At 37.7% G+C, this 17,291-nt stretch overlaps 1 protein-coding gene across 7 annotated transcripts in view; it reads left to right on the top strand.

The window, feature by feature from the left end:
• rbfox3a (RNA binding fox-1 homolog 3a) overlaps positions 1 to 17,291 on the top strand; it is a 425,092-nt gene that overhangs the window by 380,398 nt on the left and 27,403 nt on the right. For 4 of the 7 annotated variants that reach the window (XM_059532574.1, XM_059532575.1, XM_059532577.1 and 1 more), the window contains 5 exons: positions 2,438 to 2,584; positions 9,362 to 9,415; positions 11,956 to 12,048; positions 13,537 to 13,597; positions 14,880 to 14,933. In XM_059532574.1, coding sequence (XP_059388557.1) covers positions 2,438 to 2,584; positions 9,362 to 9,415; positions 11,956 to 12,048; positions 13,537 to 13,597; positions 14,880 to 14,933 — 409 coding nt within the window. The remainder of the gene's footprint in view (positions 1 to 2,437; positions 2,585 to 9,361; positions 9,416 to 11,955; positions 12,049 to 13,536; positions 13,598 to 14,879; positions 14,934 to 17,291) is intronic. The other 3 variants (XM_059532579.1, XM_059532580.1, XM_059532581.1) reach the window with 3 other exon arrangements.

Genomic DNA, 17,291 nt, shown 5'->3' on the forward strand with positions numbered 1-17,291 from the left:
CATAAAATGCAAGAAAACACACTTGGAATGTACGGATAAATCTCAATACTATCAAAAATGATTGAGAAATCAATTCAGTAGGGATGCAAAGAAATCATGTGAGAAAGTTTTGATTTCCAGCATCAGTTTTTAATCTTCAGAATTCTCTTTAGTGCTCATTTTATGCGTGAAAAGTTTACGCATATTCTTTCAGCCTGTTTTAGGCTTTTCTGACTTTTGAAAGCTTAATAAGATCCAAAAACTTAACCATTTCACTCTATCTAGCGTGTCAGGTTTCAGGCTGTTTATACTCCATTGACTTCCAGTCCTTTTTAAGTATTTAAGTCTACTGCTATTGTTCATACAATATTTATAACATTTTATTATTAACTTGTTCTTCACTGTTTGTGCTGCGGACCTGAATGATGCCTCAAATCATGCAACTTTACTTCTGCTTTACTTTTAATGTACTTTCAGATACATTTTCACCTTACTGATGATAACAAAAATACCCCATAGTTTTACACTGAAGAACCCCAAGCCATTTGTAAGAGAATATCATAAAGATTGTACTGTTTTAGGCTAGAAAGAAAGCACCTAGCAAACACAGCAATTTTTTTTCTGTCTTTCTTTCTTTCTTTCTTTCTCTCTTTCTTTCTTTCTTTCTTTCTTTCTTTCTTTCTTTCTTTCTTTCTTTCTTTCTTTCTTTCTTTCTCTCTCTCTCTCTCTCTCTCTCTCTCTCTCTCTCTCTCTACAGTGTGATTCTGCTCTAGAATACAGCTGTCTATGGGCCCAGCCAAATGTAGCTGTCTTCAGCACTTCTTTCTCATTGATCATGCTAAGCTGGGGGAAGTTTAGCTGACATCATCTCTTCATCTGTGCTCCCATGTTCTTCTAATTCATTATATACATGAAGGGCTGCCGCTCTGGTGCTGCGCTCACCATGCTTTTTCCTTCACTGAACATGTCTGCAAACAATAGCTGAAAAACAAGACAAACTCTTAAACGCAGAGGATTCTTCTGCATCTGCCAGCCTTTGCATCATATCTGGATTAATTATTAATTCAGTTATGCACTAACCTGATCCTCCCTCAAGAGCATTTTTATAGATATTGATTTATTATTTATTTCTGTATTGTTTCATAATATTTGATATGATTGCATGTACATAGGTGTAGATAAACATATATTTTCACTGATATTATTCACACTTTTCTACTTAAATATGTGTTACTACTTACTGAATATTTTATCTCATTTTTTGGTTATTTTGAGTATGTTCAGTGTAGTATGTACAATCTGCACCACAGATTTTCTTCCGAAATCTGCTCAGAAAATGCAAAAAAAAGTGTTATTGTAAATGAAAACTAAATAATCATAATATTATGAATATATGTATTTTATATGATAATATATATCATAATAATATATTTATTTATTTAAATTATTTGTAACGTACATATTGATATAATATTTTTTTATTAAATCAACAATGCACATTTAGTTTTTATTATTACGGTGTATGGAATATTTTGTTTTTTTTTATTATCTAATAAGCAAAATATTTAACAGCTAAAAAAATTAATTTCTTATCTTGGATACTTACAATAATGTTTAATAATTAATACTAGCTGTAAAAAAAAAATTCTTGGTTCATTTCTAGTAAAGACACCACTGCATGAAGCATGATTTTTCATAATAATGTTATAATATATTTATTTATTTATTTAAAATATTTTTTATGTTAAATCAGCAGTGCATATGTTGTTTCTATTGTTAAGGTGTATGGAATATTTAGTTTTTTATCAAATGCTAAAAAAAAAAAAAATTCTCATCTTGGATACAATATTGTTTAATAATTAATACTGGCAGTAAAAAAAAAAGATCTTAATCTTGGTTGATTTCTAGTCAAAACACACCATGCGTGGCAGGGCGTCTGGTCGGAGTCTGGTCAGATGAGGTCTTATGAAGCTCAGAGAACGGCAAGAGACAGTGAGAATGGGATGAAGGCTGTAGCATCAGGGCTTGTGAGGTGAAAGATGAATGTGTGTCAGGGACAGCAGTCCATCCTGGAGCACAACTGTGTCACTACCATTTCCTCCACATGACGGACAGATGAGCACACCATCTTAACGCTTACTTTCTTTCTCCCTCTCCCAATCTCCCTCAGGTCTTTATAGGCAACTGCTCAGTAAATGCATTCTCTGGTCTCCCCATGTCAGAGGTTTTTTTTTCTTTAATTCTGTATCCACCCTTCCTGACAGCTTCCTTAATCTTCACCGCCACATACAAATGTTTGCAGAGTAGAGGGAATTTGTAATATGCCACCAGCATTCACCAGCATTCCCCTGCTCACCCACCCCTTCACCGCCCCGTAACTGTTGCCCGCTGCACTTTTTCCAGGTTGTGATGGTATCTGAGGTAGGAACTAACAGGGCTGTGCTTGTGTGTCTTTCAGCAAGTGGATGATGTGGCACAGACAGACGGCTCTCAGCAGCTTCAGCTCCAGACCTTAGACTCTTCGGAGAAGCAGCAGCCCAAACGGTTACACGTCTCCAACATTCCCTTCCGCTTCCGTGACCCAGACCTCCGGCAAATGTTCGGGGTGAGTCTTAAGCCTCGGCCAGATGGCAGCAGGTTGTATCTCAGAGGACGGCCTGATTATCAATCCTGTTTCAACTCTGACAAGGACATTGATCTTGAATGAAATGGAGAAAAACCTGTTTAAATAATGTAGGTTTAGTCTGTTGTTTCTCTCTCTCTCTCTCTTAAAGGACTAAACTAGGACTGTCAATTTAACATTTTAATTGAGTTACCTAGTGTGGCCAGTATAGTCTGATTCCCAAACAAATTAATTTTCTGAGACCTTTTTTAACAAATGAAAAACATATATTTAACCAGTATAGTACATTTCCTGCTTTCATACACACACTGCCATTCAAAAGTTTGGGATCAGTAAGGCTTTTAATATTTTTTAAAGAAGTTTCTTCTGCTAATCAAGGCTACTTTTATTTAATTAAAAATACAGAAAAAAATTTATATACTTTAAACTTTAAATCATTACTCCAGTCTTCAGTGTCACATGATCCTTCAGAAATCTTTCTAATGTGCTTATTTATTCTAAATGTTAGAAACAGTTGTGTTGCTTCATATCATACGTTTTTCAGGATTTTTTGATGAGTAAAAGTTAAAAAGAACAGCATTTATTCAAAATATACCTATTTTCTAATAGTTAAAGTGTTTATTATCACTTTGTATTAATTAAACACATCCTTGCTGAATAAACACATTCATTTCTTAAAATAAATAAATAAATAAAAATTGTTATATGTATATTGTTAGAAAAGATTTCTATTTTTTTTTTTTTAAATGCTGTTCTTTTTCACTTTTTATTCATCACAGTATCCTGAAAAAATGTCACAGATTCCAAACAAATATCAAACAGCTCAGCTGTTTCCAACTTTGATAATAAATCAGCATATTAGAAAGATTTCTGAAGGATCATGTGACATTGAAAACTGGAGTAATGATGCTGAGAATTCAGTTTTGATCTCAGAAATCAATGGCAGTTTAAAGTTATATTAAAATAGAAAAATGGTATTTTAAATTGTAATGATATTTCACAATATTAAAGTTATTTTCTGTATTTTTAATCAAACAAATGCAGCCTTGAAGGAACTTCTTTAAAAACATAAATAATCTTACTGATGTCAAATTTTTGAACGGTAGTCTACAGGTATGTGTATATGTATAGTATATATATATAGAGAGAGAGAGAGAGCTGAAGCCAATTATTGCATGGCATTTGTCACCTTTAATATTATTAAGAAACCAGAAGCCAGAGACATTTCATAATGTTAAAAATGTATGTTATGAAGGCATTTCTCAGCTAATATTAATGTATTATATGCAACAACAAAAAAATGCAATTATATGTGATCAGTTCAACAACCAAGTAGTATATTAAATAATTAATGTGAACAAAACTGTAGACACTTAACAAGTCAGAGTAGTCAGAGTATAGTCTAAATATTTTAACATAACCAAAGTGTTTTATTTTTTCAAATTTTTTCATTTTATCCCTCCAAGCCTAGAAAGTGCTAATTGATTTAACTGCATTATATTAGTTTTAATTTGTATATGTACTGTAGCTTGTGACATGGGATCAGTAAAGTTTAGTTTTTTTGAAAGAAAGGGTATTTGTATTCAATCAAAAAAGTCTTGTTATACTTTGAGCAGCATCAGGCTCACTAATGGATGGCCATTATTTAGCATTTTATCCATAACTACTGCTCCTCAATCTGCGTTTAGATGTAAACACTCTCGGCTAGAATAAAAACAAATCTAATGAATGACTCGCAGCTTTCTATAACCAAAGAAACATCTGTGCCCGTCTCTCTAAGACTCGAGGACTCGTACAGTTAAACTCCAGCATACCTTTGAATTATCAGCAGCCAGCTAGGGAGGAGCGTTAAACACTGGCAGCTTGTTACTGGGGGCTACAGGCAGCGTAAGAAGGAGAAAAAAAACGCTGCTGGTCCCAGCTTGTTAAAAACCGGAGTCTGTGTTTACTAAGGGCACTGTATAGCAAACAGTAACACTTAAACTGGTGGAGGACTCTGGGTGCAGCCTGACTGCTGAGTCTTGAGAACATCTGTTCCTCACGCTCTTTGTTCTCTCTTAGAGAGGCTGTCCTCTCCTCTCTGCTCCTCTCCCGTTCTGCCCAGCGTTGATGTGATGAGCAGAGAGCCACACAGTGGTCCCACCAGTGGAGACGTAATTAATAGCGCTCCTCACTGTGGTTAAAAACTAGAAGTTTATCCTCATTAGGTTTGTGTTGGCTGACAGCTCCGATGTGAAAACAGGCACATGTGTGTCCAAGTGTGTGTATGTTTGTCTGAAGAGACTGCTGCAACTTGCTGTGAAGTCTCTCAGGGACCCAGGGGTGCAATTATTCCATGCCATAGATAGACTAGTGGGAGAGGATGGGATGGACAAACACTGTGCACAAGGCAAGTCTGAGAACAGTGACTGAAGCACAAGGGCAGAAGATTTCCATCTAGTGATGGTTTCAAACTCCTTAAGCACTTACTCAAGGGGTTTGCTGGCTACCCCAAAACCTTTGGCTTCTCCCCATTTTTATAGTTCTCAAAAAAAATTGCTTATTTATTTATAGAGAAATAAATGCAATGTTGACATACAGTATATTAAAATAGAAAACAGTTATTTTAATTTGTAATAATATTACACCGTATTAGTATTAGTAAATTGTATATTAGTAATAGTGTATTTTTGATCAAATAGATATCTAATGTAGATGTTAAAACTATTATAAATAATAGATATAAATGATATAAAAAATATAACAAATATGGCAGAAGCATACTTGTTTTAATGTAACTTTAATAACACAAACTGTTTGAGATGTAATTGTTTGCCCATTGTGTCAACAATAGTCTCGAGACAGAAGGACATTTTAAATTTAACCTCCAAATGAATAACTTATCTTTCAGTGTTAATTCTTTTGATTATTGTACAATAGATAAACAGTCACAGATCACACTCACTTTTAACTCAAGACAGCTTTCTAAACCATTTCTGGTTTCTCAATTTAGCAAGATGGAAATTCAATTTGGAATAGCTGATTATGAGAACTGCAATTTTACGAGTCTTTTTTCTCATTCGAGTACACTGGCTTGGGCCGTAGTCAGACAAAGAGGGACGATTAAAAAGCTCTATTACCCAACCTTATTTGATGCTCATTTTATAATTAGAAAAAGACATCCAAAGCAAATATACAGATGAGTATGTGGATTTAATGCTAGAGTATGAAATTGGTTTTAAAGCACCACCATGACGATTCCACACAGAGGCTGCAAAATTGTGCGACTCCTCCCATAATACTCCCCTGCACTGATTTGAGCAATCCTACACTTCAGTGCATATGTATATACCAGCAATAAAAATGAACCTTAGCTCTGGTGAAAGTTAGTATTAGATTAAAACAGGTACCATGTTATTCTGAATTAATAGACCGTTATTCCCCTTGGTATTTCCCTTAGAGGTTTGAATCTTCTAAAATATTGATCACCCAAGGGACTGCAGGGGTTTACCTAGAATCTCAAACAAGAGCAGAAGCCCCATATGCTTTCGTAATGGGTTTATAATGATACCTGCTTGATTTCCAGACAAAACCATCTTAATGTCACGCTACTGACTTGCTATTTTAACTACTCTCCCTCCGTTTTCACAGCAAAGCTGACTCGCTTCAAACTTTTCTCATGAAACGTTTTCCCAACCTATCAATTGTATGGACCACCAGCAGTCTCACACTGCGATCTCCCATTGATCCTAATTTCATGTAGGCCTACACTCTTATTAAAGCTCTCTGCTGTAAGGCAGTGGCGATGATGGGGCCTATGGTGACTAGCTGTGATTAGTTCGGATTTCCCAGGGATGACTACCCTGGGAAATATTTCAGCAATACCATAAGCCTATTAGGGTGGGTTAAAACCATTAGCGTCCACAGACTTTGTTTAGAGCGAATTGTCTGCGGTCGTGAGCAGGTTCACGCTGAGATGCAAATGTCGGCGTTTGATTCCGGCTCTGGCGGGAGAAAAAAAAGCATCCTAATTTGAACAAATGGAGGGAATCGTGTCAAGTAGCAGCTGTTTGGGTTTGGCTGCGGAATTTGAATTGGGCTGGAAAAAAACAAGCGTGGTAGATCAAGCAACAGCCGGCTGAAATGAACTGCGAGGCGTCAGTTTTTTTCCCCCGCTTGAGATCAGAGTGGAATGCTCAGCCTCCTCCACGCTGCAAATATGCATAGAAAACAGTCCACCTCTGGTTCTCCCCACGGCTGGGCGGATGAAAGGCGGCTCTTCTTAACCTTATTAGTGACCCGGGCCCTCGATCAATCCCATTGAGCCGTAGGTGCCTGGGAGGCCCATTTCTCCCCTGTTGTGCTGAAATGAAGCCGATGCGGCCTGCTTGACAGGGTAATTAGTTTTAATGAAATAATACAGCCATTTTAGACAGCAATTAAAACCTGCTTTCATTCCTCCCATTAGGGGAACTTAAGGTTTTGCTTTCATTCCACCCCGTTCTGTAATGATCTCCAAAGCCGGCCGCGTTAAATGGAACGCTTAAGCACCGTTAACCCTCTGGGGAGCTCCAGGCTGGCCGTCACTCCTCTCCAGCGGCCGCCAAAGTGGAAGAGAGAAATACAAACAGAACCTTTATCACATGTGTCACTTTGTGCGGCTGCTCTAATTGCTGTCCTACGCTTTCGTATAAACAGTCATGCTTACTGGCACATTTATAGCGGTGCACCCTAGAGCCTCCTGCTTCCATCTAACCAATTATTCAGGCTTGTTCCAAATTACTTCTTAAAGAAGCTGTCTCCTCCTTCGGCTAGAGCAGCGGTGACCTTGCATTGGCATGGGCTGGCATGTTTATTTATTTATTGAAATAAACCTGCTTGTTTCAAGATTTCGTTGTGAAGCTTCCTAACCAAGATCCTGATTAGCATAAGGCGAGGTTAACGTGTGTTTCGTGCAGCAAGGCTGGTGTTTATCACCTCTAATCAGGCCGCTGTTTCTTCAGGGTTCACCTTTTGTCCACAGGTATGAGCGGCTTTCAGTCAAAGGCCAAGAAAGTTTAAGCTTCTTTCCTCTAAGGGCAACCAGGCTACAAAATCCATATGCATCTGAAAGAAGCTTCCAGACAAAGCCGTATCTCCAAGGGAGTGGTCAGTGCCTCATGGCTAATGCTAATTAGAGAATAAAAATGAGAGATTGGGCGTTTCAGAGGGCCGTGAGAAAAACAATCAGATAAAACCACAGAACGGAGCGCAAATAGCTGGAAAATAATAAACGAGTGACAGGTAATTACGAGGATGGTATTCGTCACTGAGATAATAAACAAATATATGGTTTATCATCAGTGATGATGGCTGCTCTATATCCAATTATCCTTTTTTTAATTGAGTCAGGCATTTGGTGTTAAGTCAAGCCAGAAATACCCTCTCCCGTGGCTTTGGCCAGCTTTTATCAGTCAAAAACACCACAGAAAATAACAAGCCATATCGTGTCATTAAGAGCACTGGTGCATACACAGCAGGGTGCGGCTATGATCTTTTGAAGTTTGCTCCCATCAGCAGTATGTCCTGCTCATTCCCAGAATCCCGACCCTGCCGAGAGCTTCATGTAGTACAATTGGTTAGGCAGCTCAATTAAATTTACATCATAGGATCTGAGTTACTATTTGAAATCTACAAGATATATTTGTAGTTTTTGTGTGTCATGCAAAGTTAATATTTTCTGAACTGATCAGTCTTATTGAGTGAATCAGTTGAGTGAATGATTGTTTTGAACGAGTCGAATAATTGAAAGATTCATTTATAAATCACTTATAAAAAGTCACATTTCCTTTCTGAATCCTTCCTTTCTGAAATGTTTTTGAACAGTTCAACTGATTTAAAATTAAAATTGCATAAATCACATTAAAATCATAATAACAGCCACTTTTTTATCAAATGACTACTTGGTTAATTTACTCACTCATAAAGACAACATACTAAATACTACTCAGCATATTACTGTTTCAGAATTCATTGAGTGCTTTTTTCTTTCCTGAATTAGTGACACTTTGATGCATTCGTTGACTCACTCTTAAAAAGAGTGGTTGCATCTGAATATTCATATTTCTTAACTAATAGTAGGCAAATGTAGTATGTCTGTATTACATTCATACTACACAAATTCATAATTTAAAGAAAGTACTTTTTCAACAGTTACTTGTTCAGAACAAGTACCTACTCAGTGAGCAATTTCAGACACAGCAAGTCACTTCTTTCATTCCTAAATTAATCAGTGTTTTGAACAAATCTAATACATGAATGATTTATTGATTCACTCTTAGAAACAGTCACTTGCTTCGCTCCTGAATGAATTAGTGTTTTGGATGAATCTATGGGTGATTGATTCATTGACTAAATCATGAAGACACTTGTCACAAGCTACCAGTACCTGCCACAGAAAGAGTCACTGAATTATCCCCACTACAAAATATAATATACTGAGTAATGTTGTAATGCATTACTTTTAAAGTAACACATTACTAATGAGTGGTACTCATCAGTATCATTTCTCTGTCATGGCAAAGGAGATGTGTGAAGGTTAGTCTAGCGTGTTCGAAGTGAAAGCGGTGGGTTTACTATTTTAGCTCCCCGTGCAATCAAGTACTCAAGTTTCCTGACAAACTGCACAAGAGATGACTTCTAATTATTCCTTCTCTCTCCCTCTCTGTCTTTCTTTCTTTCTTTCTCCCCTGTCTCTCCTCTTTTCTTTTTTTTTCTCCCCATCTCCTTTTCTCTCCACAGCAATTTGGGAAAATTTTGGATGTGGAAATTATTTTTAACGAGCGGGGCTCTAAGGTAAGTCAGCTGGAAGAGCAGTTCTTTGTCACTTCATACTTCTTCCTCCCCACAGGTCTCCTCTTCCCTTCATGAGCCGAATAATTACAGCTCTTATACAGAAGCCGCAAAGTGACTCAAACGTCACACTCTCACACTCGCTCACATTGAGCCGAGACACGTTTTGGAAAGGTAGCTATGCCGAGAGACAACTGAGCGGTTTCAGCTGAGTACGAGTCAACTTGCCCGGTTATATAATTCAGGAAAGTGAACGTCTGACCAACACGCAGTGATTCTACTCTTAGAGCTGTCCCACTGTAATAAGATTCAGCTGTTTAAATCTCTAGTCTTCCACTAGAAAATGGGTTATATATAGCCATTCTTCCATACAGCACTGCTGGTCTCAAAAGAGGGTGACATTTTGCTGAGGAGAACTTCTCTCACCTCCTCCTAGGCAATTCACCGGTGAATCTGCTGGAACAAACCATCACAGTGTTCTCAACCTAAGCAACGCACATAATAAGATCAGCCGATCGTTCACAAATAACCTGTTTCCCACTGGCCTTTTGAATTCCTATGCAGTGGCTCTGTTTCAAAATCTAGTGAGCTGCCTACATGGGGAAGCTTGATTCACAATGGAGTCCAGTAGTGTTTGTTATTAGCATGTTACAAAGATAAAATGATGATATGATAATATGCATAAAATTGCATTGCACATTCATATTGGGGAAAATAATCAACTTTTAAATGCACTGAAGTAAATTTAACTGATTAACCGTATTGATATATTTAAATGTATTCCAAATAATTTATATTCATATTTAATATATTTTTAAGAGCATGCAATTTCTAATAATATCATATATTTGAAATATATAATTATATAGCATATAAACATGTGCAGCGTTTTTATATTTATTTATTTATTTATTAAAACAATTATTTATATACTGTATATTTAAATTGATATAAAATCCATTTAATATGTTGACTTAAAATTTGTCCAAAAACAAAGCATCATAATTAGGTTGCCTGCCTTTTGGAGCAGCCCTTTGCACCTATGATCCCTTACTATACTGCCTCTGTAGGCAGCTCAGTTCATGAATTGGAACAGAACAAGTATTGTTTGTTAGTGTTATTTATAAGATAGTGGCTCAGCTTTCTATCTGTGTGAGCGAATTAAATCCGTGATGAAAGGGAAAAACTACAAGCACTGTGTTGAACATGGTAGCGCAAAATGTCAAAAGGATTAATTTTGCGGCCCATTTCTTTTTGATTTTTCTGTTTCCTCGTGGGCCAAGGACTCCTGGGCTGGTCTTTATTCATGCCAGACACAAGGAGTGGAGTGTCCATGTATGCATATCATACTCACAGGCCTCCCAAAGCAATTACCAGGCCATACTTGCAAAGTGTGTATGAACTAAAAGACCAGGGCTTGTTCCAAGCTCTTGTTTGCTGTGCATACCTAATAGCTGTTCCGGATATGGCGTTTGGGTTGCAGCTGGCCATAACTCATGGCTGACAGCGGAGGTGGGGGTGCGGGGACAGAGCAGGCGCTTCCTAGTTTGAGCGCAAGATTGTGTGCATTAAAGCTCTGAGCTCCTTTATGGCTTTGGAAACATTCCTTACATTAGTTTATATCATTTAAAGACAAGGGCAACGTCTGTAATTTATAAAGAATGAGTTTTATACTCAGCAAGACAGATGCGAGATGCACTAATGTCCACATGCATGCATGCCAAATGTTTTAATATTAAGAAATGCAGAATATGTCACTGTTGAATATAATCCTAGATTGTTGTGGCTCTTTTCCAGTGACTCTCACCCTAAAGTAAGGCTGCACGATAAATCGTATTTTAATCGTGATCATGATTTCTGCTTTTAGGCTGTTTATTAAGCACATTCGTCTGCGATACTCTCCTGCTGTTGTTTTGTTTTTGTATCCTGAAAACATTTCATTTAAATTTGGCATTAGCATTTCTTGTATTGGTAACAAGCCCTAAGAAGCATACATGATTGCAGTTGCCAGATTTAAAGAGTTTAAATCCCCCAATCAAAGATTTTTATTTTATTTTTTTCAGAAATCGATACATTTTCTGACCAGTGGCAACCATGTACTCTCTAACATTACGGAAAAAGCAATGGCAATTTGAAAATGGCAAAGATGTCATTTTTAATTTAGTGATCTCCTCAGATAAGTGTCATACAACCAGTATGATTTCTTTCATGCAGTTGTTTGCTGTGACTTAATCTGCAAGCAAAAAAAAAGTGCTTTTGTAGAAGCACATTAATTGAAATGAAACAACAATAATTGTTTTTAAAAGCCATCATAATATATTCGTGCAAAATAACTGTTATTAACCATTTAACCATTATCGTGCAGCCCTACCCTAAAGTCCTAATTTCACCTCTTACTAATGGATAGAAGTTGCAACCCTGCTGACTGTGACCTCTTTCTCTTCTTTCCTCTTTCTTCTTTTCACGCTCACTCTATTTGTTGCCCATTCAAATATCTTCAACCACCCTTTCATCCTCTCTTGGGAATCCTCTATGATCATCAGGGTTTTGGTTTTGTAACATTTGAAACAAGCGCAGATGCAGACCGTGCAAGGGAGAAATTAAATGGTACAATCGTAGAGGGACGCAAAATTGAGGTGCTTTCCTAATCTAACTATCAATACCTCACCATCCCCATCCCCATCCCATGAGAACATACGCGCTGTCGGTTTGATGGAACATGCTTACACAGTCTCATTTCACTGCATTGCATCCCAAATGCTCACTTGCTGTGTGCATGCTGCATGTTTCATGTGTCATTAGTTTTGTGGATAAGTATTACTTTTGACATATGTGATAATTATTGTGTATGTGTGTGTTTGATGTGCATGTCATCAGATTTGATTCTTTTTGCTTTGATGTGTATGTGCAACTGTAATTAAATAAACTTTTGAACTTTTTATCATCACTTACAGTGTGTGTTAACCGATGCTCCATCTCTAAAAATATACATTTTATTATCATCTCGAGATATCAAAGGCCTGTCAGCGTAGCTTTAAATCCCACTTGTTTATCCTAAACAGCCGAGGTTTATTTCTTCTTTCACATGTCTTGCTTGAGGACATACTCTCTTTTTCCCCTTTTCTCCACAGGGCTATTAAGATATTCTATGGGACAATTAAGATAATTCATGTAATGCACGAACAATACCTAGACCTATATATCAAGGGAGAGTCGAGGCCAGTTGTTTCCTCAAGCTAAATGACCTCCATGGGCCCTGTGGAAAAAAGCTATTAACGCTAATTAACATGAGAGTGAAATACTAACATGGCTTCTGTTGCCAGCGGCCATGTTTAAATTCCTTTGGCACCTCCCAACAAGCTGCTTGGCCTCACTGTGTGTTACTAAAGTCCCTTTAAAGCAAATCAGTTCACTCGGCATCCATCTTGGTAACATTCCTGAGTGAATATTTTCTATGTAGTGCAAGTGCAGCTCCTATTTACTTGAAGGCACAGAGAAATATATACATTTTTTCAGACTGGTTCAGCTACAGTGCATGTGCACGTGCAAATAAACCACCCGCCATAAGTGTTATGATTTAATTCATTTTCTGGTGTTATGTGTAACCTGAAAAGCTTGTAAAATATGACTGAGGTTAAATTTAGTGCTCATGAAGCCGCCGCCCCAGGGTTGTAGTGTCTGGGAATATGTAGAACTGTCTAGACAATGTGGCAGATTAAATTGCGGAGAAGGCCTCAAGGAAGCTCCCTCAGCTTGGCTAGTGGGGAATTCCAATATACTCTGGGTTTCATTAAAGCACATTTCCAGAGTTGCTCTGTTTCATTACATGTTGAACCAAATGTCATCATCCAGCTCTTCTACAAACAGCCTGGATTAGATCCTACATCCAGCAGGAAAACAGAAGATCAGAGCTTGATGGATCGCTTTCATTTTTAGCATCTCATAATTTTTCAACTGATAATTAGAGCATGTGAATGTTTTTTTTAATGTTTTTTTTTTTTTTACTTTTTTGCGGAGAAGCATGTACCAGATTTTTGTCACACTCACATCTGTGGCATATGTGCCTGTATTCTTTATGTGTTTTGATTTGGGTTTTGTTTCTTATATCTACTTTTTCTTCACAGGTAAATAATGCAACGGCACGAGTAATGACAAACAAAAAAGTGGCCAACCCATATACAAACGGTAAGAGCTTTTGTTTTTCACCGTAAAAGCATTCAGTGGCCCCAAATGTAATTTTATACTAAACATGTATGAATTTCAAGCAACATATGCACAAAAAAGGCCTAACCCTAACAGTATTTCTAATGTAAAAAAAATAAGTTAAAAACCAATTCTATATATTTTTTATAAATGATTAGATACAGTTATAATTATAATGTTTTTATACATTTTAAACACAATTATTTATAGTTTTATCAAAATAAATTAGTATATTAAAATAGTTTTATACAAATAATTTGTTCATTTTATTTACTTTTTTTTGTTTTGTTTGACAAATATTGGCTCTTTAAAATATATATCCCATTTGGTTTGATAATTAACTATGAATAATAACTAAGAATAACTATTTTCATTCTTTATTTTCATTTTGGAAAGTACAAATCATTTTTAAACTATTCAAACCCAATTCTTAAATTGTATTATTATTATTATTATTTATTTTTATAAAATATTTCTTTATTTATTTTAAATAAAAAAAGGAAATCCCACTTGGTTTGATATTTTGTTATCTACTGCAGTTTAAAGTTTTAGGGCTGTTGTTTTTAACTATCATCAAGTATAACATAAATCCACTTTGTTTCCCGCTAAAAAAGGGGCTTAATGTAAAGAGTGATCTCTTCCTCTACAGCTGTCCTTATGCTGTTTGGGAGCTCCAGGGGGAGAGCTTAGCTGATAGGGATCAGGGAAGAGAGGTGGCTCATTCAGCGCAGGGGTCTTGGTGGGGTCCTGAGCTCTTCCGCTGATGCTCATTCCCTCAGACTGCAATGGAGAGAGAGACAAGAGAGGTGGAATAAAAGAATCAAATATATCAACAGCAGTGTAGACCCCCCAGCTCTACTTCAGTCACAGCCAATGGGGAGTGAGAAGAGGCTGTTTTACAGCCCCCATCTATCACTGACAGCACACCGGACAGCACACACTACTCTCTTGCTCTCTGTCTCTCATTCTCCCTCTCCCTTTCGCATCCTATATTGCTCACACTCTTCTGAATGCCCCGATATTGCTGCCCCCTAACTCCTTCAACTTAATGTCACCTTAAATATTTTCCCGTCATATATCACATCTCCTCCTCTCCCTCCTCCTCCTTTTCTTTTGTTCTTTTCTCCGAATCTCTACAGTTTCTTTTGAAATTCGCGCCAGTCCCTTCAATTAATCTGCAAAAGATTGAGAAACAAACACTCCACAGGTCAAGGCAATAAGCATTCGCAGCTAATTATCTCTTCCCCTGTGTATTCTTCTACAGGCTGGAAGCTGAATCCAGTGGTGGGAGCTGTCTATGGTCCTGAATTTTATGCAGGTAAACTGCATTTGAGTGTTGTGGTCACAGGGCCCCACTCGGATATTTCTTTGATTTACTGTTCGTCAGATATGCTTTGATTTCTAGATCAAATTCAGACAAAGGGGCTTCAGAGAGACACTTAGGAAATTATTTTAAATCACAGCCCAGTTCTCCCATCCCACATGGTGCATTTGACAATGCGATAATCAGCCAGATGAAACAGTGGTACGGAGTGTTTTCTGAACCACAGATTAGGAGCTGTCTTTGTTTGACTGACTTTGTCTATTTTGTGCATTTGTTTGCCCTCTCGGTCTTTGATTTCTTTATTGCCCTGATTTATTTGAGCCCTTTGCATCCTAATGAGGGGGAAATGGTATTACAGTATTTCATTTGGAAGAAGTGCTGAGCACATAGCAGCTCTTTAACGGCCTCCCTTTTTGCTCATTAGACTAAAATCTGTTCATTTCAGGACAGCTTTACAGCAAAACTCTAAATAACCATCGGTGACAGAAAGCAGTCGTTAATCATTTTTATCTGACTTTTTTCCCCCTCCCTTTCCTCCCACCCTCCCTTGATTCTGGTATACATAAACGCACATTCCAACACGAATTGAATGCACGCAATATGCATATGTACCGCGTGTAAAAATGCAAATATGCTAAGCAATCCGGTGCGTGTAAAATGTTTATGCATGCTTTGACCCCTAAGTATGCTCTGAAACATGCATGTGATTCCTTCTCTAATTGCAACAAATACACCTCCATGTCTCCCATGTGAACATACACCTTCTCAAAACATCCCATCAAATCAGATTTCCCCTGGTCCAGCACTTCAACGGCTTGGCTCGGGGAGCTGGTGTCACTTGATTTATTGGATGCAAATTTTTCAAGTCATCTTAACATGCCTCTAAAGTTCGCCAAGCCTAAACGACACCATATGCCTCCTCTGTTCCCTGGGGGACGACCGGTGGAGAAGTGACAAAATGGAAATAAGATATAGATTTCGCTTACTAAATAAGAAACCTTCCGGAATGGCCAAAATGGATGCCCACGTGTTGCCCCTCGTTTCCCTCCCACCGTTCAAAAAAAAGGGAAGCTTTCACGTGAAATAATTATGACTGCATTTAATGTACTTTGTAGGGGGAGGGGGTGGTGCTTGAATCGGATGTAAAGGTGATTAATCACTGTTTATCAGTCCGAGTTTCTGTGCGGGAGATCAGCGGAATTGGGCACCATAAATCGTGCGCTGCTGACAGCACACTCCGTCTCCATTCGTCCGGGTGCTACAGGTTTATTGTCCTCAAATCCCATTCAGGAGAATGACTGATGAGGGCCGCCGACTGCCTGCTTTTAACCTCTTCCAGGGAAGTCAGGCTTCTCTCTTCCCTGTAAGACTCCCTCCCTGGCTCTCATTTCTCCACTCCTCTAGCTTTTCACAGCCTTCTCTCAACATATATCACTAATTCTATTTCTCTCTTCATCTAAGCCTGGGGTGTTTTCCATCTGCCCTTTTCTTACTCACTCACTCTATCTTTAAATCTCAATATCTTCCTTCTCTCGTCTTCCCTCAGTCTCTCTCTCTCCCTCCCTCAGGCTCTTAACCAGCACTCGGTAGCCAAAGCCAAATTAGAGATGCCGACACGAGGCTGAGGTGCTAACCGTGCATTGAAAACTTAATTGTGTAATCTTAGGGTTGTTTTTCCTACCTTGCTCAATCCGAACAGCACATGCATGAAGGCGCAGAAAACATAATATTGATTGATTGACAGTTCTCTCAGCCCTTGAATTCGGTCCATGGCAGCATGTTGAGACAAACGCAGCCAATAAGATGAAAATGCAAAGTAGATAGCAATAAATTTTCATGTTTTAAATAAAGATGATAAAAGATTGTAATGGATGTTTGGTTCCAGGCCATATGTGTCTGATACAGAAAAAAATAATGTTTCATCCCTTCAGCACTTTAACTTTAGCGCCCCCTAGGTTTATTGCCATGACTACACCCCGAAAACGTAACAACTTAAAGTATGCAAATATTAAGTATATTCCTACATCTCTGTTGCATACTTGTGTAGAGTACATTTGGGGCATTATATTGAAGCACTCAATGGTACACCTATGTGTGTGCACTTCTTTAAAAGAGCTGGAGCATTGTGGGCATTTTTTGCCTTTTCAATTATAAAACCACTCAAATAGATCCATAATTGAAATTAAGCGGTCTAATTACAATATTAGAAGTATCAGGGGTGGCAAAAAACTCCCTTTAGTCTAGCAATGGTGTAATTTTCCTCATGATATGGGTTTATCGGTGGTCTGATTATCTAAAGACGTTTCACAATAGCACGCATTCTGAGAGAGGTCCTAACCCAGCGATTTCCAG

The sequence above is a fragment of the Carassius carassius genome, chromosome 40, assembly GCF_963082965.1.
Source record: "Carassius carassius chromosome 40, fCarCar2.1, whole genome shotgun sequence".
NCBI classification, from domain to species: Eukaryota; Metazoa; Chordata; class Actinopteri; order Cypriniformes; family Cyprinidae; genus Carassius; species Carassius carassius.